Here is a 22583-nt window from a genome sequence, read left to right on the forward strand (position 1 = left end):
TCCAGGGCTGGAATAATTCTTAATGTCTCTTATTGTTAACTAATCTTATGTAGACAAAAATAATCAGTCAAATCAAAGCATCAGTTTCCTAATGCCTTCATTCATTTAATATTATTTAACCTCCTAGTGGCATTGATGAATAGGCATTATCAGTATTTTACTGTATTCACAACAGTAACTAGACAATAGTAAATTAATTGGTTTTAGACATATGGTATTAGGTATTAGTATTCAATGACTCATCCCACTAAACAAGTGAAGACAAAGATTTTTTTTAAGTATACAGTGAGTATTTAAAACGTTTATTTGTATTATTGTACTGTCTTTTGATCACAGAGTGCAAGTGAAAAAGCAATGAGAAATCAGCAACCAGATACGGTTATTAGAGTAGCTCCATGTTCTTTTTCAGGGGAGTCATTCATGATGTAGCGCTGTATCAGAGACACCAGAGAAAAATATCTCATCTGTTTCCTTTCGGAGGACTGACGTGGTTTATGAACAGTCATCACACAAAGGAGGCTGGCCACTTGCTAGTAAATCCAGTTCACAGGTGTTCTGGGATCTGTGCATCCCTTTTACTTTTATATGCAACAGCTCTGGAGAGATTTTTTTTTTGCTTCCATTAAGGGTGAGTTTATTTAGAATGTGTTCTGGAAAAAAATACAAAGTCATATAAAACATTTTAAAAAAGCAAATAAACAGTGTTTATTTCTGTGCAGTACAAATCTGGTGATGTTTCAGCCATCCGGGCTTCAATGTGCACTTATCCCACCAGTCCAGTCCGTCCCAGTGAGGTAAACATATATAAAAAGTCGCCGTTCTACTTTACTACAGTTTCACAATTAGCAGGTTGATTTCACGTGTGTGTGTTTGGCTGTTGAGTGCAATGCAGAAAACAAGCTGCTTAAAGTTAATTGTTGCCTGATGTGGGTGGTAAAGAAATTAAATGTGGACTTGTATTTCGTTGGTATTTTCTCAGGTCTAAAAAAAATCCATTGTTCAGAATCCTATCCAAAATTTTGCCTTTCCTACTGCTGGTTTAATTGTATTGGGATTTTTTGATGTACTGTTAGTATTTTTGAGTTAATGAATGTTGCTGCTGGTGGTGGATGAGCATCAAGCCTGAAGCCTGTTGAGGATTTTTGCAGTGATACAAACAAGTAGATGCAGCTAAATACAAAATTTGACTTCTTCAAAACTACAACCTGTAGTTTCTGTGCAACCTGCACAGAACAAACAGTCACGAAGGTCGAAGGTCACGGAGGTCGGTGGGGGGTTCATTTCAGGACTTTATTTAACGGTGACTATGGAGGTGTTGTGAATGGACTCCATGACGGCAGCCAGGCGACTGCACAGATCGTGGGCCTGGTTGACATGGACTTTGGGTGGGTCTTTGAGCACGACAGTCCCGGCTGATCCATCCAGAACCCTGGGCAAAAACTCTCCCAGCTTCACCTGCAATGAGTCTGAACACACACAGTTATTATTAGTCAACGATTTAAGGCGTTACATACGTAAGAAACAGATCTTTAATACATAGCATCTCACCATCCATGTCTTGGCCCAAACAGCAGCACCAGTGGCTGCGGATGCTCTCCATGGCTTCCCGGTCCTCCTGCAGCAAGGCAGAGTCACGGCTCATCAGGTGAAGGCAGGGGATGACAGCATCATCCATGATGGCGACGGCCTCCTCCACTTTGCTCTCCTCGCCGCTGCAGAACAGCCGCGATGCTCGATCATTCAGCACCTGGACGTCCGGAGGTGGAGAAAGAAAGGTCAGTAGGTTTCAGCAGCTCAGTGGACTTCTCCACCAACAATGAGCCGGTAAAGCAATAGTATAGTTATAATAAAAGTCTATTTACAGTGAGGCATTTCCTCCGGTAAGGTGCAATAAGCAACTTGTCCACTCCTCGTTTCTCTCCGTTCTTCAGCAGGGCATCATTGGTCTCGAACGCGTGAGCCAAGTAGATCAGTGCCTCACGAATCCTGCAACAAAGGGCAGCAGTTACAGTCATTCTTCTGTGGACGTAGCAGTCCTGCTGGTGAAGCAGTGAGAGAGGACAGCGTCTCAGATACTGTCAGTGCTAACGCAGCATTCGACACCTACTTGCCGTGCTGATAGTGCTCCAGCCCCGTCAGCAGGTAGACGAACACGGTCCTGAACATCCTGTAGTCGTCATGCCACTGCTGTGAGAGCACAAGGACACAAGCAGCGGTCGGCATTTAGTCTTAGTTACTTTAATCAATAAAACATCTGATCAGAATGAGGCAGAGTTGTATTCAGGCTACACATGAGATATATTCACAACAGCCTAATTTCACTTAGAGTGACTGTGACAGTACCATGTATTCTTCCATGTCCATGTCTTCAGGCTTGATGAGGCGCAGCTTGGCTCTGGCTTCCCTCATGATACTAATGGCCCTGCATGTACACACAGTACATACAGTATGAGGACAGTACCAGTGTATCCGCACTGAGCTGCAGATCCACCTCTGAACACTAGAGGGCGCAGTATGTCAACCTTTGGTGCGCTGCTGATCCTGCATGCGCTGCTACTACACAAAAAATCTATTTATCTTCTCCTCTAAAACCTAAATATATGTCTAACATTGATTTGCAATGTATTTCTTTAACAATGCCATATTCATCCCGTTTCTGTATATAAAGTGTTTGTCTCCTGTCTGCGGGCACCTCTCGTCGAAGCTCAGGTTGCGGTCGGTAAACTGTTCTAGCAGCGTCCTCTCAATGATGCGCTTGGGCGCTTTGTTCTGGAAGAAGTAGACGAGGGAGTGCTGCAGGCGCGCGTCCTCCTGGAGCGTGGTCACCTCCTGGGAGAGCTCATACAGGCGAGAGTACTCCTCGTGGAAGGCCTGAAGGAAACATGGTTCATGTGGTTCAACCCGACTGCTTGGCAACAGAGTTCATAGACATTCAATGTGATCCTATGCAGTCGTAAAACATAAAACAGGTCAAAACAAATGAGTAATCTCCTCATTTGACCATAATCGTTGGTTGTAAGTCCTACCTTGATGAGGCCAGCCTCAGGGCCTTCCTTGTCAAAGGTCTGCCGGGCCTTGGCTATGGCTAGAATGACTCCCTGCATAGCTGGAGTCAGCATCATCTAGGAAGGCAGAGCAGTGACCAAGACAAATCATGGTTTTTATTTTAGGTCACGAACGTTATATTTATATTTAAGGCTGCCGGCGTTTTATCCACCGTCGCGTGTTCGTACCTCCTCATTGTATCCATCGGCGTCGGCCCTCACCATGATCCTGCCCACGTTGGGGATCTCCACCTCCGAGACCTCGTTCTCCGGCTGCCGCTGTCTGGCCGGGGCCTCCTGCTGCAGCTCCTCCTCCGCCCGCTCCGCGGGTGGAGCCTCCGCATCGGCAGCGCTCTCAGCGCCGAGGCCCACAGCGGCTGCGTCTCCCTCAGCCACAGCCAGGTCAGGTTTAGCCTGGTTACTGAGCTCCCCTTCATGACCAGGAGCCTGGAGTAACAGGAAAATACCCCGTTAGTCTATTGACAAGTCAAGGAAGAAGTAGTCTCCAATTGAGTCAAGTACCAGCAGAAATAACACTGTTACATAAATGTAAATGTAACTGTTAATATAATCTCATGAAGATTACTGTCAGTCTGTGAACAAGCTACTGACGTTAAATGTGTCGGGGGCAGCAATCACTCCTGACCTTTACTTTATCTGCACATTACATGAAGCCTGGACTCCCATCGCTAAGCGCTGAAACGGGATCCTTGACCCAGATGTACGCACATTATTTGCGCGGCCTAGAATTTCTGACCCATATTCAGGGGGCGGACTTCCCCACCTGACTCTGCAGCTCCGGCTCAGCTGAGGTGACGCTCTGATCGGACCCTGCGGTGTCGGTGGCAGCTGAGCTGCTGCTGCTGTCGTTGCACTGACAGCTGGGCGTCTGTGGCGCCTCTGATGCTCGCTGAGATTCCTCTGTGGCTAAAGCCAATAAACAACCGGGCGTAAACACAGCAAAAGAACAAGGAAATACACAGTTCTGACTTCATTCAAATATATGTGAATTTACATTTGATTATTTGTAATGCTGACTGTGCAGACTTCATGCAGTCACCTTCAGGCTTCTCTGCGCTCTCCGACTCTGGATCCTTGTCTTCTGCTGGATCTGGATCTGGCTGCGCCTCCGGATCCGCTCCCTGCTCCAGCTCCTCGGTGGACGGTCCTGACTGAGGCGCCGGCCCGACGGGTGCGAGCGCCACGTCGTCCGGGCCGGGCTCCGGGGGCTCTGCGGGCGCCGTGGACTCCCCCTGCGGGGTCGCCGCCTGGCAGAACTGCTCCTCCCACTCGGCGATCTCCTGCTGGAACCAGCGGTTGTCCTCGTGCACGTAGCGCCTGAGCAGCGGCGGCAGCGAGTCGGCGCCCCGCAGCGCCTGCCCGGTCTCATGGTCAGTGTCTTCTGGGGAGGTGTGTGCAGCCGGTTCACACGCATAACGTCAAGCGCACCCTGCCGGCTAAAATCAATGGGCGCACGTACCTGTGATGAGGTGGGGCCGCCGGTCGTCGATGTACATCAGGCAGTAGGCGCTGGCGTTGGTCACGCCGCCGAAGGAATCCCGCTCCAGCTCCTCCCACGAGGACTCCGTGATGTTGACGTCGTTGTACTTCATCCAGCGCCGGTTGGCGTGGTCGTAGATGTAGGCCCAGTAGTGGCCGGCCGACGCCTGGCCCTCGTGGACCAGCACCGCGTGGAGCCTGTAGGGCGCCTGGGGAACGGCAGCGCGGCGTGAAACCTCTGCTCCTCTGCAGCGTGGGCAGGGACGGTGAAGCGCAGCTGCTTACCTGGCAGAGGCTGTTGTCTGAGTACATGCCCTCCAGCATCTGTGTGAGCTTGTCAATGCTGGCCTTCAACTCTGATGCGCACACACACACACACGATACAGAGAAAAACCCCATCATTGGCTCCTGTAGTTTAGCTCCCGGTGCATGTGTTTGCGTTCTCCTACCGCTTATGTCGTTCTCCACTTCGGCCCTCCAGCGCTGCAGGCAGGTCTTGGTGAAGTGGAGCTCCTCCTCGGTGATGCTGTGCGGGGCCGGGTGTGGGGGGCAGTCCACGGGGTGTCTGCACTGGGTGAAGGGCTTGTATATGGGCGTCCGCTGGCAACTGGAAACACTGGGAACCAGGCCCTCTGACGCGTCGGCGTCTCCGTGCTCGCTGAGGACGGCGACACAAGCAAATAAGAGACCAGAGCAGCTGACGCGGAGTTATCACACAGATGAGGTGAAACTACGGACCTGTTGTCGCAGGCGGGTTCACAGACGGACTGGCCCGACGGGGTCGGCGACGATGCAGCCGGTCTCAGGTCTTCGGCCGGGGAAACGCTGGTCGGCTTCGTGGTAGCGAACTCCAGCACAAACTGCAGCATGTCTGCCAGAGGGTACTTGGTGGGTCCTGAGCCGTAGCTTTTGTAGCTGCAATCACAGACGCGGGGGAATGAACCCATGACCCGGTCCTGGGACGTCAGGGCTTCGACCTGCAGAGCAACTCACCACTCGAGCTTCTGTTGAAGGACTGCAAGTTGCTCCTTTAGCCTCTTGACTTCTCCTCTCCTTTCGTGGGTCTGCTCTATGTTTTTATGAAGGTACCTGCACAAAGAAATGATTACTATGGAGCTAAATCTAGTTTAAGAAACTAAATTTGCAGAGGAAAAAAATTGAAAAAAGCTGAAATACTTGAATTTGAAAAACCTTTTTAAATAAATAATTATAAAAATAATAGAAATGTTAGAGCTTTATTATTTCTTCCTCAGCTCAGCTTCCTCAGTGTATACGTTTGTCCTATTAAAAACCTGGTTACGTTTGTAGAAGTTTGTGGTTTAGTCTTTAAGTATTTAATTAGTGGACTCTCTGCGGCCAGTGCTCACCTGTCCATATAAATGATCTGTGGGAACTCCAGCTTCTTGTGGATCTTCTCCGGCCGTCCAAGCTGGGTGTTGAATTCGAATCTGGACAGTTCAAATGTCAGCACAGGCGGGAGCTTTTTGAACCATCTCTGCAGCCGTGAGAAAAGCAAAGAAAAAATGCTGCAGCTTAGCATCGAATTCACCAGCACTGCCTGCAAGTTCTGCCGTTAGTCGATGAAGCTGTTCACCTCTCGGCCAGATGTAATGATGTGATCTGAATGAAGCGATTCGATCTCCTTCTCGACCATAGCACCTTCCAGGCATTCGTCCAAGTTGTTAAAGCCGTTGACTTGCAGCGGATACTGGCCGAACTGCTCGATGTTATATAACAACTTGCCTGAGCAGAATCACATACTGTACATGTCAGCGAGCAGGCCTGGATGACACCAATATAAAAGACTATTGAAACCATACCTTCATGTGCTCGTTCTGTCACAAAGGTGCCATAGAAAAGCTGGACCATGGGGTTTTGCTGTTTGTCTTCTGTGTTACTGAAGTTTTAAAGCGACATTCGAGTTATTCGCAAGTCGCAAGTGAAAAAGTATTAGTGGTGGAAGATGAATTTGGACTCACTTCCCATTGGCAGCCAGCTGAAACGCATCCTCCAGCCAGTCAAGCAGTTTGTGGGAAAACTCACTGACGTCCTGATATAGATATAAGTGTCTGCTGTTAGGGACCTTATAATCAACCTCAGTGCCACCACCTCGAGGAACCAGGAACCTCGAGCTCATGTTAGACATTAGTGTGTGCTGTACCTGTTGGGCCTCGCTGGTCCTGAAGGCATCACGCAGTAACTCCACCGCGGCGGACGGATCCACGAACCTGCGCGTTGAGCCCACCATGAGGGCGAAGAGACAACGCAGCTCCTGCATGAAGGCGATGTTCCTCTTGTCCTGTCAGAGTCAAACACAGTCGAGCCAATAGGAAGCATGAACCTGCAAAAGCGGGTGCACGTGTGCTAACAGCGGTCCGGCTGGTAGAACCCGCCCTGGCAGAGGTACTCACTGAATGGCTCTTACACTTCTCCAGGATTCGCTCAGAAAGGTGGTAGTTGAGAACCAGCCTCCTGAACACAGGCAGGTGAAACAGTGACTGCACACAAGAAACAAGGTGGAAGTGAGAAAACACTCCAAGCAGCCAGATGACAGTGCACGTGATGTAGGACTGGCCTGACATGAAAAGATAATAGATAAATAATGTTTTTTGTCAAAGTGGAAATTGGGTGGGCCTCATAAATGAAATGTGTCATTACCTCAGAAATATTTAGGATCATTATTTTACTCAAGCCCATAGAAGAACATCAACCTTTACTGATATAACAGGAGATAATCTGACTCTGTGCTCAAATATTTAATAACCAAGCGCACACACTCTGAGAGCTTGTTACAGCTACTTGTGTTTCTCTTGACACAATAAATGCATTAATACCCGTTCCATTGTTCTTATGTGTCATGAGCTTCTGAGCACTTACCAATATCTCAATATATGTTTCCCTTTAAGTGGGAAATTCAATTACGTCTTATCTCAGTTTTACTGTAATTTATACCACAAAGGATAACGAGGGGGGGGGGGGGGGGGGGGGTGGGGGTTATGAACTGACAACTGACTCATATGGTCACTCAGCCTCAATCTGATATCATAATTACTCTTTCAGGGGAGACTGCTTTATCAAGAGTCGGGCTCTGTTGAATCTACGGCGCTCAGCTCAGCCGAAGCAAGCGGCGCGGACGCGAGCGGTAAACAAAAGGCTATCGTTTGAACCCCATTTGTATTCTAGCGACACGGCCTCATTTTCCAATTCCTACTTCCAGATAATAACCATGTCCTTTGGGGGTTTGACTTCTAATCGACGCAGAAGCGTATCTGAGGTTAACAGAGACAAACAATCGCTGCCTCCTCGTTGTCCATTTCAGGCTCGGAGCAGGAAGTCCATCATCACATCACTCGCTATTTAATTATGTGCACAGTCTGTGCATGTCAATAAGGGCTCCAGTTTCAGACGGGCCACCAGATAGGTCGGACTAAATTCAGTCTGGAATGGACTTATAATAGAATTAGCAGCTCGGAGAAGTACTGTATGCTGTCATTTAACAGAAGGTTCACACACCCTACAGAAAAGTTGGGATTCATGCAACATATGTCTGAGGGGGTGGAAATTTCTATAATTATTTAATTAGTTCAGTTTAACAATAATTGTATATTGATGTTTATTACTGATACATATGTTTATTGTTCCTATTTTAGTCACATCAGTTGTTTATTAGGCTGAAAACGTGATTCACAGCCGCCCGGACCCTCGGCGCCGTGTCGCGACGCGTCGCACAGCTGATCCCCGTCCTCACCTGGATGACGGCGCTGAACCAGCAGGTGTTGCCGACGTTGCGGATGCCCACGGGCCAGTCGTCCTGGCGGATCCAGTCCGCCGGGCTGCACGTCTCGCTCTGGGCTTCGCACCTCCTCCTCTTCAGTCTGGCGGCGTTCTCCTCCGCGCTCGCCTCCAGAGCCCTGCGGACGATGGAGTTACGCTTGAGAAAGAACCGATCTGACAGCTAAACACAGGCTGATACTGTAGGTTACGTTCACCCTGAGCTAAATCCACCTAAAGCCTCTTAATGCAAACTTAGCTCCAACCTCGGTGTGGGAAGATGCATTAAAAAGTAGATGGAAAATAAGGTCAGAAAGTGAATAACCTTGGTTTGGACGTCACAGAAAAACAAGGCACCAAGTTAATGCATTGGTTCCACTTTCTAAATGATCTAAGCAAAGAATGCAAGAAGCATGAGTCATTATCTGTCATTATTGTCGTGCACCTGTGGAACTGTCTCTCCTCCTCCTGGGCATTGTGCGACTCTTGCAGACTGAGCTCGATGGCGGCCTGCAGCTCATCGTTACGAACCGCTGCAAAACAAAGGTCCAGAAACCGTGGAAATTTAAATATGCATATATTTAGTGACGTCGGCTGATTCTTTACAGGAAGCCCGACGTGAGGTTCATGCCGTTGGCATTCGGCACATAACTAAACAGGTCCGGCTCTACCTGTGTGGCCCTCCCAGGCGTCTACGGAGATCCCTGACTCCTGTTTGTCTCCAGGAACCTGGACTTCTGAAGGCTGGGTTGTCAGGAGTCCAACAGCATGTCCAATGTCACCCTGACTGGCCTTTGGGCCAGAGCACCAGGAAAAGATAAGGGGAGATATTAGGGATATTAATAGTGTGCAGAATTCTCAGCAATACAATACAATAAACAGAAGCAGCACTGTACAAATGACATATTCACAATAAACCAGGCAAAGACAGTGGCTTTAAAACACACAATAAGACGTTGGGTCTTACACTCAAGGCCCTGCAGAGAATGTGCGGGTCCTGGATGCCGGTGATCTCCCTCAGCTGGTTGATCAGCATTTCGTTCTGCTGAGGGAAAGGACACGTGTTTGCTTTTTGCCGTTCTCGTTGTGTGAGTTAGTGACTCGCGTCTGGTTCTGAGCCAATGGGACCAAACCAGGCCACAAGCTACTGTATAACTTAATGGAAAGTCTGAGATGAAGATCAAAGTGGCCTCTGAACTTTAGTTTGTGACCGACGGTAGGGGCTGAAGGTCGAATGCAGCGGGTCAAAACATAAAAACATGAGGCAGCATCGACGAGGAGCTTAAAGGTGCAGTTTGATATTTAGGACAACTTGATTGTGTTCCACTGGGAGTCAGATGATAGAAGATTAAGATGTGCGCATCAAAACACAGAGAAACACAAACTCTCACAGGTTGTGGTTTGAGTGTTTTGACCTCAGAGACACTAAAAAACAAAATAAAAGATGTCCGCTGAGTGAGAGGTGCTATATAAAGCCTGCTACACCAACACCAGCTGGACTGGAGGGGTCTCTCTCTCTCTCTCTGGCTGAGCAGACTTATATGGAGCCTAGGGTCTATCTGAGACCCTCCTGGCTGGCCTCTATTTTGGGCCCCTGACATGGATAGCACAGGCTTCTGTTTATCATTCCACTCACCGTGCCACCGGACCTGAGTGACAAAGGCAGTGGGTGTCTCTCACCCACACACACACACACACACACACCCAACCAACCACCCCCACACACACACACACACACACACACACACACACACACACACACACACACACACACACACACACACACACACACACACAACCGTCCAACCCACCCACACACACACACACACACACACACACACACACACACACACACACACACACACACACACACACACACACACCTCCAGCCTCAAAAATGCCTCGAATTCAAAGGGTTTTCACATATTTGAAGCATGAGGTATCACATATTTAATTTATTTCCCACTGTCTGTGATCCAAAAATTTAACTGTCAAACAAAAAGCGTGAAAATGAATCAACTCATCAAAGGGTTTTTACTGGTAAAGTTAGTTCTACTTCATTCAAAAGTCTACCCATCTATTAAAAAGCGACGTGCTTCATTTAACGATCGACCGCCCGCTAATATAAGCTGTATATTTACACCTCAGCGTGTGTCAGTGTTTTAATGGGGTTTGTCCTTAGAACTGTGCCCACGACAGAGGGGTTAGTGTTAACGTTAGTTCACCACTCATTCCGACGCCCGTGACGTTAGTAACGGCTCCTTTTCCGTCGCTCTCACCGAGTTTGCTGCGTTTTCGCCATTTTCCGCCTGTTCAGTTCTCATGGCAGATAGAAATCCCGAGTTTCGTCCGCTTTTTTCCCTTCGAACGCTTCCAGCACCGACTCAGACGCGAAGCAGCTCCATCCGTCGGGCGCCGAGAGCGACCGGCCAGCTGCGCGCGCGCTCACCTGTCAGCACGCGCGTGCGCGCGCGCTCTCGACACAGTTTTCAGTGTAACTCAACACTTCCTCCACCGCCTGAGCACATTTAAACCGTTTCTAAACATAAACAAACGACTTTACAGCATGTGTCTGCACTGTAGGACTGTAGCCGCCTATTATTACAATAATAGCAATGTTAGCAATTAAACCAAAGCCTAAATAATAAAAGAAATTAAACGATGGAATGATTCAGTTGATTCTTATACTTGTTGCTAAAATAAATAAATAAATAAATAAATATTTATTATTATTTGTTTTTACTATTTCCTTTTTATTATTTATGTTTTCAGATAAAACTGTACTACAGCTAAACATTTTACCCCATTTACTGACTCATAATTAAATTAAAATGTACAATAAAATTACAATGTTAAAGATACTGTGTAGTAAACAATATGTAAATGTAGCTCCAGCTTCAATGAAACACAATTCATTAGTTTACAGAAGGCTGATCATTGAACATGCAGTAGCTTTGATCAACATCTTTTCTGCTCTGGTAAAACACACACTGGCTAAATCCTCTGTAATGAACCAATGCACCGGCACTAAACAAACCTTCAGGGAGTTTCCTCTCCAGAGTGTTTTATTATTATACGTATCACTTTACCCGCGGACTGGAAAATCAATATCAGTGCAACCAAAATGTCTGTGCTTCCCCGTTCATTGTTCTTCCCCTGCGCTCAGCACTGCTCCCGTTTGACAAAACTGTATCTATTTTGTGTGTAAACAGAAGGAATTTGGATGTAACACCTTGATCATACCTGATCTGGAAGATTGGCTTGATGGAGGCTGGGATTTGGCTGACGCTGTTGTTCTCAGGTAAGACGCTCCTTTTTGCTCCTTTTTGATTCAAAGAATTGAGCAGACAATGGAATTTATTAAATATTGTTTCTTTCTCATTTTAAAATTACCAGCAGAGTTAAATTGGGAATGAATTTGTGTGATTCGTTGCTGACCTCATTTTTATATGTTGTGTCAGTGAGACGTTCTCTTATTGATTCCGTCTCAGTAGAGTGGACATCTATTTTAACATGCCGTAGAAGTATTATTCGTATCAACTTAAACATGACACGTATACACAGTCAAACAGGTGTAAACAAACATATTGATCCTAATTTTATGCCTTTATGGAATCATCAAGCTATGAATCTATTACATGTATTGTGTTCTGTCTCTATTTTTTAATTAAAGTTGCAATACAAACGATAAAGCAGCTCATTTTATTTTATGTTTCAGTCTATGTGACTGAATGTTTGCCAGAGAAGCCTAAGAGATCGGCTCTGAACCAGTTGACCAGGACCCTCCTGAGGAAATACGACTGTGGAGTCCGACCTGTTCACAACTGGACTAGTCCCACCACTGTGCACATAGACCTCATACTGCAGTCTGTCCTCGACGTGGTGCGTAAACATTTAAGGCTCTGTTGAGACACTCCAAGCTATTGAAAGATCACTTCATGAAATTACAATGATAAAAATAAGGATAAATAAAACAAACAGGCTCGTCTGAGCTGTGTGAATTTCATCAGTATAGCATGAATGTAAATTATGCTACACACACTCCTGACAGCGTCTGGGCATGCTGCTGATATGATGATTAGACAGTGGGCTGGAGAATCACTGAGAATCACTCACTGTGGTGGTACATGGTAGCGCTGAATGGTCCAGTTGCACCCATAGATGCTATGGATGAGGCCCCAGAGCATCACTGGCCCACCACCAAACCTGTTTGTGCTCCAAGCTCAACTAAATGCGCTAAAAGGCAATGATAGTACAAAGTAATTGTCCTGATCGACTGATTCTGATGTTTCAGGATGGAAAAACACAGAGCATTACTACGAGTATGTGGTACAGACAGGTACGCGGCCTTGCATCTAGTGTCATCTATTGGGCTCTAAATAGATGCCCCTCACAAAATAATTACTCTGTTGTTCCTCAGATCTGGACTGATGAGTTTCTGGTCTGGGATCCAGAAGAGTTTGATGGCATCAGTGAGATCTCCATGTCGTCTGATGCCATCTGGATACCGGATATCATCGTTAGTGAATTGTAAGTAATTGACATTTTTCCATAAAAAGAAGGAATTACAATAAAATATATACAAAAATAATGTTATGTTAGTTATTTAGGTATTCTTTTTTTTTATATTTTTTGTTCAATCCTTTCATCACTACATCATCAGCTGCTTCTGATTTGTGCTCTCAGTGTGAACGAAGGGAAGTCCCCCTCGATCCCCTACGTTTACGTCAGCTCCTCCGGCTCAGTGAAGAGCTACCGGCCCATGCAGGTGGTGCTGGCCTGCAGCCTGGAGATGTACGCCTTTCCCTTCGACAAGCAGAACTGCAGCCTCACCTTCCGCAGCTGGCTTCACTCAGGTCGGTTGAACGCCTGCAGTGAGGAGTGGTGGGAGGAACAGTCCACGTCATGAAATGTTTGCAGAACGTTTGCATATTTTAAAAAGTTATGAAGATTACAATTACATCATGCAGAGGAGCTGATTTTTGTCATTAACTTGACAACTAACAATGTTTTTAGGAAAACTAACAAACATACAAACAAAATATTATTCAGATATTTACTTCCTGTGATATTCTTTGCTGTCTGGTCCTCTGCAGTGAAGGAAATAGACCTGGCTCTGTGGAGGAGCGCCGAGGCCATCGCTAATGATCAGAGGCAGTTCATGAACGATGGGGAGTGGGAGCTGCTGTCCATTCCTTCACGCTACTGGCAGATCCACCAGGATGACACCGATTATGCCCACATCCAGTTCAACGTACTCATCGTCTCGATCATTTCATTTATCACGGAGGAAATTGTTGCAATAAGAAAGTTGGAGAGTAGCAGGGTTCATTTGCAAACGGAAGATTTACCTAAAACCTTCTTATCGTGAAATTTAATGGAGGCGTAACAGGTCTTTAACAAGCCATTCCTGTGATTGACTAACTGGCTGTGATTGCTTATAGATGGTGAGCTTTAACCCATAACCCTCTGTGGAATCCACCCCCCCCCTCCAATAATGCAATTGGCCGCGACTTTCATGGATCGGGCTAGTGAGCTAATGCCAAACGATGGAGCTGAGGCCATTCCTGGCAAGTAAAGAGACAGATAGAGAGAGAGGCTGATAGACAGGGGAGGGTGAGCGACCATAATGAGACTGTCTCAGTGGCTGCCTGATCAATGGACTTCTTGTTAGTAGTGAGCAAAATGGCCTCCATAGCCCACTGCAGGTGGAGAGCTGCTAGTTATTCAGCTCAAAGGGCGAAGGCCTGGTAATGGAGCATTTCACGCCTCACTGGAATATTGTTACATTACAGCTTCGTTGCTCAAACAAATGAAGGTTTTATTGCCAGAACATTTTTTTTAATTCATTTTCGGTCAAGAGAGCCAGCGTGGATCAGTGTGAAGGCATGATTAGTATGAAGCAAACAGCTAGCGGCTAATTTATGCACATGAGAAATTTGTCTTTGAACGGTGGGTTTGAAAACAAGAGGACGGGCCAAGAAAGATCAGACCACACAAAAGAGAAAGAACTATTTCTGCAATTATTATTCAAATGTGTTTTGACTGTTGAAAAAACATGCAAACCGCAGCTTGTGAGGTAATAAGTCTCGACGGTGCATGTCAGCGTGACAAACAGCAAAGAGAAACGGAGATGGTCCCTATGTGCTTTAAAACAATTAAATGAGTCAAATATCAACTCCATGTGAAATGAGCCCCGGTCCCTATCGCACGTCAAGGTGCTGATCCGGCGGCGCCCCCTGCTGTACGTGGTGGGCCTCCTCATCCCCAGCGTTTTCCTCATGCTGGTGGACGTGATCAGCTTCTACCTGCCCCTGAACAGCGGCACCCGCATCGTCTTCAAGATCAGCATCCTGCTGGGCTACACCGTCTTCAGGGTGAACCTGACCGACGAGATGCCGGCCACCGCCGCCAGGACGCCGCTTATAGGTACAGCAGCCGCTCAGTCGTCCGACTTGGCGCCGAATCTGGTAATAATGTCTCCCTCTGATCGTTGGTCCCGATCCGGCCCGTCAGCAGCCTCTCTTCCCATCCAGGCGTGTTCTTCGCGGTGTGCATGGCCCTGCTGATGCTCAGCCTAATCAAATCCATACTGGTGGTGAAGCTGCTCCATCACAGCGAGAAGGAGGTCAAGCAGATGTCAATATCTGCCTGCCTGCTAGACAAGTACGGCTCCGGCGGCCACGGCTGCACAGAGAGTGCTTTAACCTCCATCAAGACCCTCGACCACATCAACTTGACCGAAGGTAGACCGTAAGCTGACGAGTAGGATTTCCCGCAGCCAGGGGCATGTCACAGTACATTATCGCTAAATCACACGCTCATTGGAGTCAAGAGTGAAGTAACACTTTAAGATACAAGTCAATACACTTCCCTTATTGTGAAAAAGGCACAGATTCAAGCGTCCTACCTCTGCTGATTGGTTTGGAGCAGAAAACCCCGCGATACAAATCTAAATGGAGTTTGCTCATCTTCCAGATTACGAGCTGGCGTCTTCGGTGGAAGGGGATCTGCTGTCTCTAAGCGAGACCCAGGACGCCCCCTCTGGGCTGGACTGGCTCCTCCAGGAGCTGGTTTCCCTCCGCCTGACCTTGGCGCTGGAGGACACCGAGGCTTCGGGTCAGGCCGACTGGCTGGCCCTGTGCGCCAAACTCGACCGCTTCCTGTTTCGCCTTTACGTGCTGGTGCTGGTTCTGTACGCTGGTACTCTGCTGATGCTCTGGGCCAGCTGGAGCTTTGCCTGACCTACGGATTTATTATTGTGGACACTGATGTTTGAATCGTTGCTAATTTATCACAAACTACAGTGAATCTGTGCCCACTTTAAGCTTCAGTCTGAGCCCATCTATTGTACTGCCACTGTACAGAAGCCTCATCGCTTGATAGAGACTTCATTGTATTAAGCTTATTATCCTGCATTTCTGACAGTAGATTGACTCAAAGATACTGTATAATAACACAGCTCTCTGGAGAAAATCCTCGACGCCAGTGTGATGTTATAATATTATATCCGTGCTCTAATCTCCATCCCGCTGCCACACAAAAAAAAGATCAATAAAACCCATTCAGATCTCAGCTGCTGTGTCTCTATTCCCTGTTGGGATTCTAATAGTCGTGATAAGAATATCAAAAATGCATCATGAAAAACCTGCCAGTAGAAAGATCCATATTAATGCAATTTTCACAGTAGCTGTGAGACTATTCTTCCTGAGGATCTAGTTACATGGTGTTATGCAACAGAGCTGAGGATAAATGTCTAATGTAATGTGTAACACACACTCTTGCAGGGAACAGTTACAGTATATAGTGCATTAATACATAAACAGCCTCTTAACAGATAATAATCAGCCTGTTGTTGAGATGTAAATGAAATTATTACTAGAAGCAGTCACTTCTGCAGGCCTTCAGCTCCATTTGTCTCGGGGGGCGTGGCCTCGGGCCACGTGGCCACGCCCACAGGAGCTGACTGCCACTGGGCTGTGGCTGCGGATGTAGGCGATGCGGATGGATGTGGTGGATGGATGTGGAGCGCGTCATCCGGAGGCTTTTCATCAGATTCCCGCAGCAGGGGAAGGTAAACGCAGGTCCACGGCACGATGAGGCTGTCGGCAGCCGGGGCGGTGCTCGCCTGCCTCCTCATCCCAGGAGCATCGAGGGCCTGCACAGGTAAGAGCAGCCTCTAAACCTTCGACTAACCCGAATCCCAAACTTTTGACGCTTGGTTAATTCGCAGTGAAGAAAGCGGGCGGCAGCACGGGAAGGTTTGCCAACGCCACCTTGGTGCGGCTCTCCGAGTTCCTGAGTGCAGGCTACAAGAAGGGAGTGAGGCCAGTGAAGGACTGGAGGACGTCTACGCTGGTGGCCATAGACCTCATGGTTTACTCTATACTCAACGTGGTGAGCCATGCACATCTCATACACTGAGCCTGGATTTGGCTCTGAGGGAAAGTAGCTGCTGATTTTATAATGTCCTAATTTGCCTGTCTTACTTGTCTGTGATTACAGGATGAGAAGAACCAGGTTCTGACTACGTATGTGTGGTACAGACAAGTGAGAAACCTACATTTAGCTACGTGGCCTCCGTGCATCCCGACCTCTTCATTCGTGCTCATGTGCTGTGAGGTTTTGTATTTTCAGCCATAAATTCTTTAAACGCGTGCCTGTCACAGTGCGGCCGACGCGCCAGTGTCACTGGATGAGTGATGCGTGCGTCCCATTATTCCCGCTGACTGGAGCCGGACCCCCGCTTTGATCTGTGCAGAGTGTTCCACTGTGTTGCTGCTGAAACCCGACGTTATTCTCGGCGCTCAGTGTTTTGCCTTTCATTCGTTTGACACAGACCCTGAAAGCGATGCTCGAAAACGGACCAAACACCCACTCTGACTGCGCCTCTTTGGCTTTGTACACTGCTCAACAGCTAATTTAATATAGCTCCTCTTGATGTGTCTCTTGATGCTCTGACCTCGCTTGGTTTTGACATTTTCTGTTTTTGTGCACCAACATCCACAAATAGCTGCATCTGCATGCTGATAGAAATACTAATTTAGCTGCTGTTCTGTTTTTTATTCTTTTTTTTTTTAGATGTGGAGGGATGAATTCCTGGTCTGGAATCCAGAAGACTTTGATGAAGTCAAACAAGTCTCTTTACCCACTGCTAACGTGTGGGTTCCTGACATCCTCATCAACGAATTGTGAGAACGCTCGCTTTCACCGTCCCCGTTTCCCTGAAGCTCTCAGCTTTTCAGTCCTATTCCCGCTCCTCAGCAGAACTGACGCTCTTCTCGCTGCTTCCTTCGTGTAGCGTGGACGTGGGGAAGTCTCCGGACATCCCTTATGTCTACGTGACGAATGACGGAGTGGTGCGCAACTACAAGCCCATCCAGGTCGTCACCGCCTGCACGCTCAACATCTACAACTTCCCCTTTGACGTCCAGAAATGCAGCCTCACGTTCCAGAGCTGGCTCCACACAAGTGAGACTTCCCTTATTTACGACAGTTACAGTTAATTCAGGGGAATTTCCTTCTAGATTAAAAATAGAGAGAGAAATTCATTAATAGGAAAAAGTGTAACAGTCAAAACCTACTCATTAAATTCTGTTAGATTCTGGCGAAGCTGCAAGAGAACAGATTGGTTCATTGGCAAAGTTATTATTAAAGCATTCTGTGACTAAATATGCACCAAATTTCAATGAGCTACATTATTTTTAAGCAACTCTTTTCCCCTTTTTTACTGTAATTCTCTGTTACTGGCGTCAAAAAACTGCCCTCACCTCTGCTTAAGACATGAACAGTACAATTGTGTTGGGTGATGGTCGCTCTCCTGCTGTGACACACGCCTGGAGAGAAGAGAGGCAGCTAAAGGTTAACCCGCCGCCCTAACTGCCTCACGCTGGTCCTAAAATTGTGTTCGATTTGTAGTCAATGACATCAACATCACCCTCATTCGAAGCCCGGAGGAGCTGAGGGAGGACAAGAGTGTCTTCATGAACCAAGGGGAGTGGGAGCTCCTCCACATACTGTCCAACTACAAGATATTCAGCGTGGACAACGATGACTATTACGCTGAGATGAAGTTTCATGTGAGTATAAAAAAAACTCACGTTCATTACATTAATTGTGCATGTGAATTCACGCGTTTCATCCTTCCTACCTCCTTCCAGGTGGTGATCCGGCGGCGGCCGCTGTTCTACACCGTGAACCTGCTGCTGCCCAGTATCTTCCTGATGGTGATGGACATCGTGGGCTTCTACCTGCCACCAGACAGCGGAGAGAGAGTGTCCTTCAAGATCACGCTGTTGCTGGGCTACTCCGTCTTCCTCATCATCGTATCCGACACTCTGCCTGCCACAGCCATAGGAACCCCACTGATAGGTGACCCGTTGCTTCCTGCCAGCAGTTTGTATCGAGAACAAGAAGAACACAATATTCGGTGGTTAAACATTAAACGCGCGCTGCATCTCGGCTGCAGGCGTCTACTTTGTGGTCTGCATGGCGCTGCTGGTGATCAGCCTGACAGAAACCGTGCTGATCGTGCGTCTGGTCCACAAGCAGGACCTGCAGACGCCCGTGCCCCACTGGGTGAAGTACCTGGTTCTTGAAAGGGCCCCGGTCCTCTTCTGCATCCACCAAAAGCACCGCCTCTGCTCCAGGCTGTCGTCCCGGGCGTCGGACCTGGACCACCACAAAGAGAACAACTATGGGACGGGTAAGGTACCGGCGAAAGCGGACTTTGATTCTGGAGGCAGGGAAATAGATGCTTTCAGGTCGACACAATGATTCTCCGCGTGTCTCATCCTGCAGCTCGCTGCACCCTCCACCACACCTGCGAGATGGGCCGAAGCCTGAGTCAGCACGACAGGGAGGGCGGGCTGCTGGGACTGGGCCGGCCCCTGGCCAGGGACGCCGGCCCCCCCGTCATGGACCACATCCTGCAAGAAGTGACGGCCATACGCCACTTTCTGGAGAAGAGGGACCGGTGCCGGGAGGTGGCCAAAGAGTGGCTGCAGGTTGGCTACGTGCTGGACGTGCTGCTCTTCAGGGTCTACCTGGTGGCCGTGGTGGCCTACAGCATCACGCTGGGCACCCTGTGGTCAGTGTGGCAGGTGGCCTGACTGTTCATGCTGTACAGACGTGGACACGTGTACCAAAAGGGCCCTGGGGCAACATGCTTCGCCTGGTGTAAGTCAGAGGGGACAGGGAGGTGTAATGGAACGGCCTGGAGGCGGAGCCGGTGTACATTTAAAGGTCAAGCGATGTTACGTCATCATTTAGGATTTGATCGGACAGGTTTTGCTTTTACTACCACAATATTCATCTATTTAAAAACAAGAGCAAACCTGTTGATAGAGACAGAAACCCTAGAAGAGATCTGAACTCAGGTCTTACAGTAGGCAGATGTGATCAGTAGTTACTGAAGAGTAAATAAAAATGAAGAAGCCAGTAAATGAATTATTCAAGTGTAACTTAAATGTATTTATATATTAAAATATGCACAATATATTTCAGACAAGTTATGTGACATAAGTGATGAGTGTTCAATCGATAAAACAACCTTTCCAGTTAAACATGTACATTTACTGCCTGTGCTGTTCTGTGTGTTTTACGTCTATATTCAGTGCCCACAATTCTGTAAACTGTGCTTCAAGCCTGTCATTCATTCTCGCCTGGTGTCTCGCTGGGTGCAGTTCAATGCAGCAACCAGACGGTGGCGCCCTGCACAACCACATAGGATCCGTGTCATCAGTAGCCTCAGAGAGGAAGCTGCTTATTGGTTTTCTGTTTGTTATCCTCACAAATAATTTAGAAACGAGGCAACGGAACTTTTTTTTTTTTTGCTATGGCATCTTCTGCTCAAAGATAAAATTCATTACATGATATTGGATTTGTTTTTGTGGGTCTTATGTTGTTATTTCTTCTTCGTGCTGCTGGTCGGACAGTGTCGTGAATATAAATTTGACTCACGCAAAGGCTATATTGATGCGTCCCTTTGTAGGAAAACAACGTAAAAGTGAGATTACATTATAAAAAACAACAAAATGACACAACTAGAGTTCATTTCATAGCTCATCCGTTCGTCCATGTCGTCCAATGTGGAAGTTATATCTTCTATTGTAATGTTTTTCAAACTCCCACCCGGCAGCACACGGCTCATGCTCCTTTTAGACCACTACATCCGTTATTCCTTGGCATTAATGGCAACTTTATAACTGATTTAATTGAACTGAACTGGTGCATTTACGTCAGTCCGGGTAAATGTCAGACAAACATCTAAAATGTATGATGTTCTCCCCAGAACCACTTGGATCCATTGCTTGCTACGGGAATTAAGACATTGCACAAGTTAAACCAGTGCAACGTGTAATTTAACATCACTTTATAAGTGAAGCTGAAGGTTTGGCTCAAAATCATTACTGGCATCTCATTCATCTCATCTCATCATTCATATTAACATCCTGATAACCCATTCACCCCCAAAGCCCCTTCCTTCCTAATACCCCAAAATACAATTAATGGCACACCAACATAAAACGCTCGGGGTTTCGCTCATTTCCTGTTTTTGTTTTCAGTCAAAATCTTAAAAGAAAAAGCAAAAACAAAAGCAAAGAGCTGCAGCTGTTCCTGGTGTTATTGGTGGCTCCATAAGTGACCAGGGAACGTGGAGAGCTGCCTCATTAGTTTCCAATACTCTGAAGTCAAGATCTGGATCTGTGTGCCAGAGGGAGGAAATGAGCAAGTATAGTGGCATTATTGGGACATACTGGGACACTTTTGATGTGAGGTTTATTTGTTGGATCCACAGACGGGCTTGTCTGTTTTTATTGGGGTTGAAATTACAGCAACTACACAAAGCCGACAATGAAGATTTATTACACTGGCTGATGCATTTGGAAACTTTAACACGTTAAAGGGCCGTAACCAGAGATTTGTCACAGCACGCTGATCAAGCACATGTGGCTTTACCTCCAAGCATGAAGAAACAGTGAGGAAGCATCAAGACACAGAGGACATTTATTTGCAAACCCTATTAAAGTCGCCCTTTTTTCTGCGGAAACGTTTGCAGTGTGAAGACGCTGCAGACTTGTCAGATCATGATTTTCAGTCTGACTCATCCTCCAGGAACAGTAGAGATTGCACAAAATAACATCACATCTTTGCAATAATTGCAAAAAAGATCTTTGGTCCCTAATTAGGTCCTAAAACTACTTATATACTAGTAATTTGCAACTGCAAATGAGATTAGAAACACAATAAATGCTGGCTGCAAAATGTTTAATTATGCATTGTGCATTTGTTCTTACCTTAAATAGCTGTTGTCTCTTTCTCTGCTTGAGTATTTCTAACCCAGATTAGACTCAAGCTCAGTATTAATCCTTTTATTTTCTTTTAAAACCTTCAGCGCTGCATTTGGCGAGAGAGCCGCTGCCTCTCCTGTATTTGAAAATGTGAATTCAAAAACTGTATATATTTATTTCACTTCGGCAGCTACGAAACACCCATGAGCAACAGTCTGCCACATAAAGACCGAACCTTGTTCAGGCCCATCTATCTCCACGCAAAAGCTTTTGTGTCTCGGCTCGCTTCCTCTCTAATGACAAATCATGCATATGTGACAATAGAGGTGTGCAGTAAATGTAATAAAGGTGCGGTAAATCACACACACACACACACACACACACACACACACACACACACACACACACACACACACACACACACACACACACACACACACACACACACACACACACACACACACACGGGCCTTGCATATCTAATGATAGCATTTATGACCTCTATGGCACAAGAGGCAGAGCAGACAAAAGGCAGCGAGGCTTGAAGTGCTGCAGAATCCACCATTAGCACATTACGAGCGAGGAAAGGTGGCAAAGCGCCAGGTGGCGAGCACGACGCCAGGCGGCTGCGGACGCTTGTGGAAACCTACTGTACAGCAGCCGTCAAGAGCGCTGGCATTTAGTCAGGTCCTTTGAAGCTGCTGCAAAAAGATAATTCAAGTTAATGCAACTTTCTTTGCTTTGTTTTTAGTCCGTGGGGTGTTTCGCGTTTTCTGCACACGTGATGTCATCCACTTTGTAGAATCACACAAAAGTACATCAAGTGGAAATGAAGTCGATTTTAAACACATAACTGCTGCTAAAGGGCGGTGGATTTACAGGCAGGCAGCGACTGCATTTAAAGCACTCCGCTTCAGATTGTTACCTTTCGATTGTATTCATCCAGGTTCTGCTGCATTAGTCCCTCACATTTCTC

At 47.0% G+C, this 22583-nt stretch overlaps 3 protein-coding genes across 5 annotated transcripts; 2 read left to right on the forward strand and 1 right to left on the reverse strand.

Annotated features, from left to right (window-relative positions):
• Positions 1 to 286: 286 nt before the first annotated feature.
• Positions 287 to 10770, reverse strand: usp28 (ubiquitin specific peptidase 28). 3 transcript variants are annotated; one of them, XM_029174543.3, is made up of 26 exons: positions 10595 to 10770; positions 9283 to 9357; positions 8987 to 9107; positions 8761 to 8848; positions 8293 to 8455; positions 6956 to 7042; positions 6706 to 6843; positions 6524 to 6594; positions 6365 to 6441; positions 6139 to 6287; positions 5912 to 6039; positions 5538 to 5633; positions 5283 to 5459; positions 4994 to 5202; positions 4830 to 4900; positions 4525 to 4753; positions 4105 to 4446; positions 3829 to 3971; positions 3234 to 3491; positions 3027 to 3122; positions 2693 to 2871; positions 2344 to 2422; positions 2108 to 2187; positions 1863 to 1986; positions 1549 to 1747; positions 287 to 1466 (listed from the first exon to the last, which is right to left on the reverse strand). In XM_029174543.3, the coding sequence occupies exons 1-26, from the start codon at positions 10637 to 10639 to the stop codon at positions 1291 to 1293; spliced, it is 3600 nt and encodes a 1199-aa protein (XP_029030376.1). In that variant the 5' UTR covers positions 10640 to 10770; the 3' UTR covers positions 287 to 1290. The 3 variants fall into 3 exon arrangements, with proteins under 3 accessions (XP_029030376.1, XP_029030377.1, XP_029030375.1); XM_029174544.3 differs by having other exon boundaries at positions 4105 to 4443; positions 9283 to 9360; XM_029174542.3 differs by having other exon boundaries at positions 9283 to 9360.
• An 809-nt stretch (positions 10771 to 11579) lies between these two features.
• htr3b (5-hydroxytryptamine (serotonin) receptor 3B) lies at positions 11580 to 15870 on the forward strand. Its single transcript, XM_029174568.2, has 9 exons — positions 11580 to 11616; positions 12034 to 12197; positions 12610 to 12654; positions 12736 to 12845; positions 13002 to 13171; positions 13412 to 13569; positions 14534 to 14744; positions 14852 to 15061; positions 15294 to 15870. The coding sequence occupies exons 1-9, from the start codon at positions 11580 to 11582 to the stop codon at positions 15557 to 15559; spliced, it is 1371 nt and encodes a 456-aa protein (XP_029030401.1). The 3' UTR covers positions 15560 to 15870.
• Positions 15871 to 16254: 384 nt separating this feature from the next.
• On the forward strand, positions 16255 to 20631 carry htr3a (5-hydroxytryptamine (serotonin) receptor 3A). The gene is made up of 9 exons (XM_029174567.3): positions 16255 to 16481; positions 16549 to 16712; positions 16821 to 16865; positions 17397 to 17506; positions 17617 to 17786; positions 18234 to 18394; positions 18476 to 18686; positions 18784 to 19020; positions 19116 to 20631. Exons 1-9 carry the CDS (start codon positions 16412 to 16414, stop codon positions 19424 to 19426), a joined length of 1479 nt encoding a protein of 492 aa, XP_029030400.1. The 5' UTR covers positions 16255 to 16411; the 3' UTR covers positions 19427 to 20631.
• Positions 20632 to 22583: the final 1952 nt, after the last annotated feature.

The sequence above is a fragment of the Betta splendens genome, chromosome 14, assembly GCF_900634795.4.
Source record: "Betta splendens chromosome 14, fBetSpl5.4, whole genome shotgun sequence".
Classification (NCBI taxonomy): Eukaryota; Metazoa; Chordata; class Actinopteri; order Anabantiformes; family Osphronemidae; genus Betta; species Betta splendens.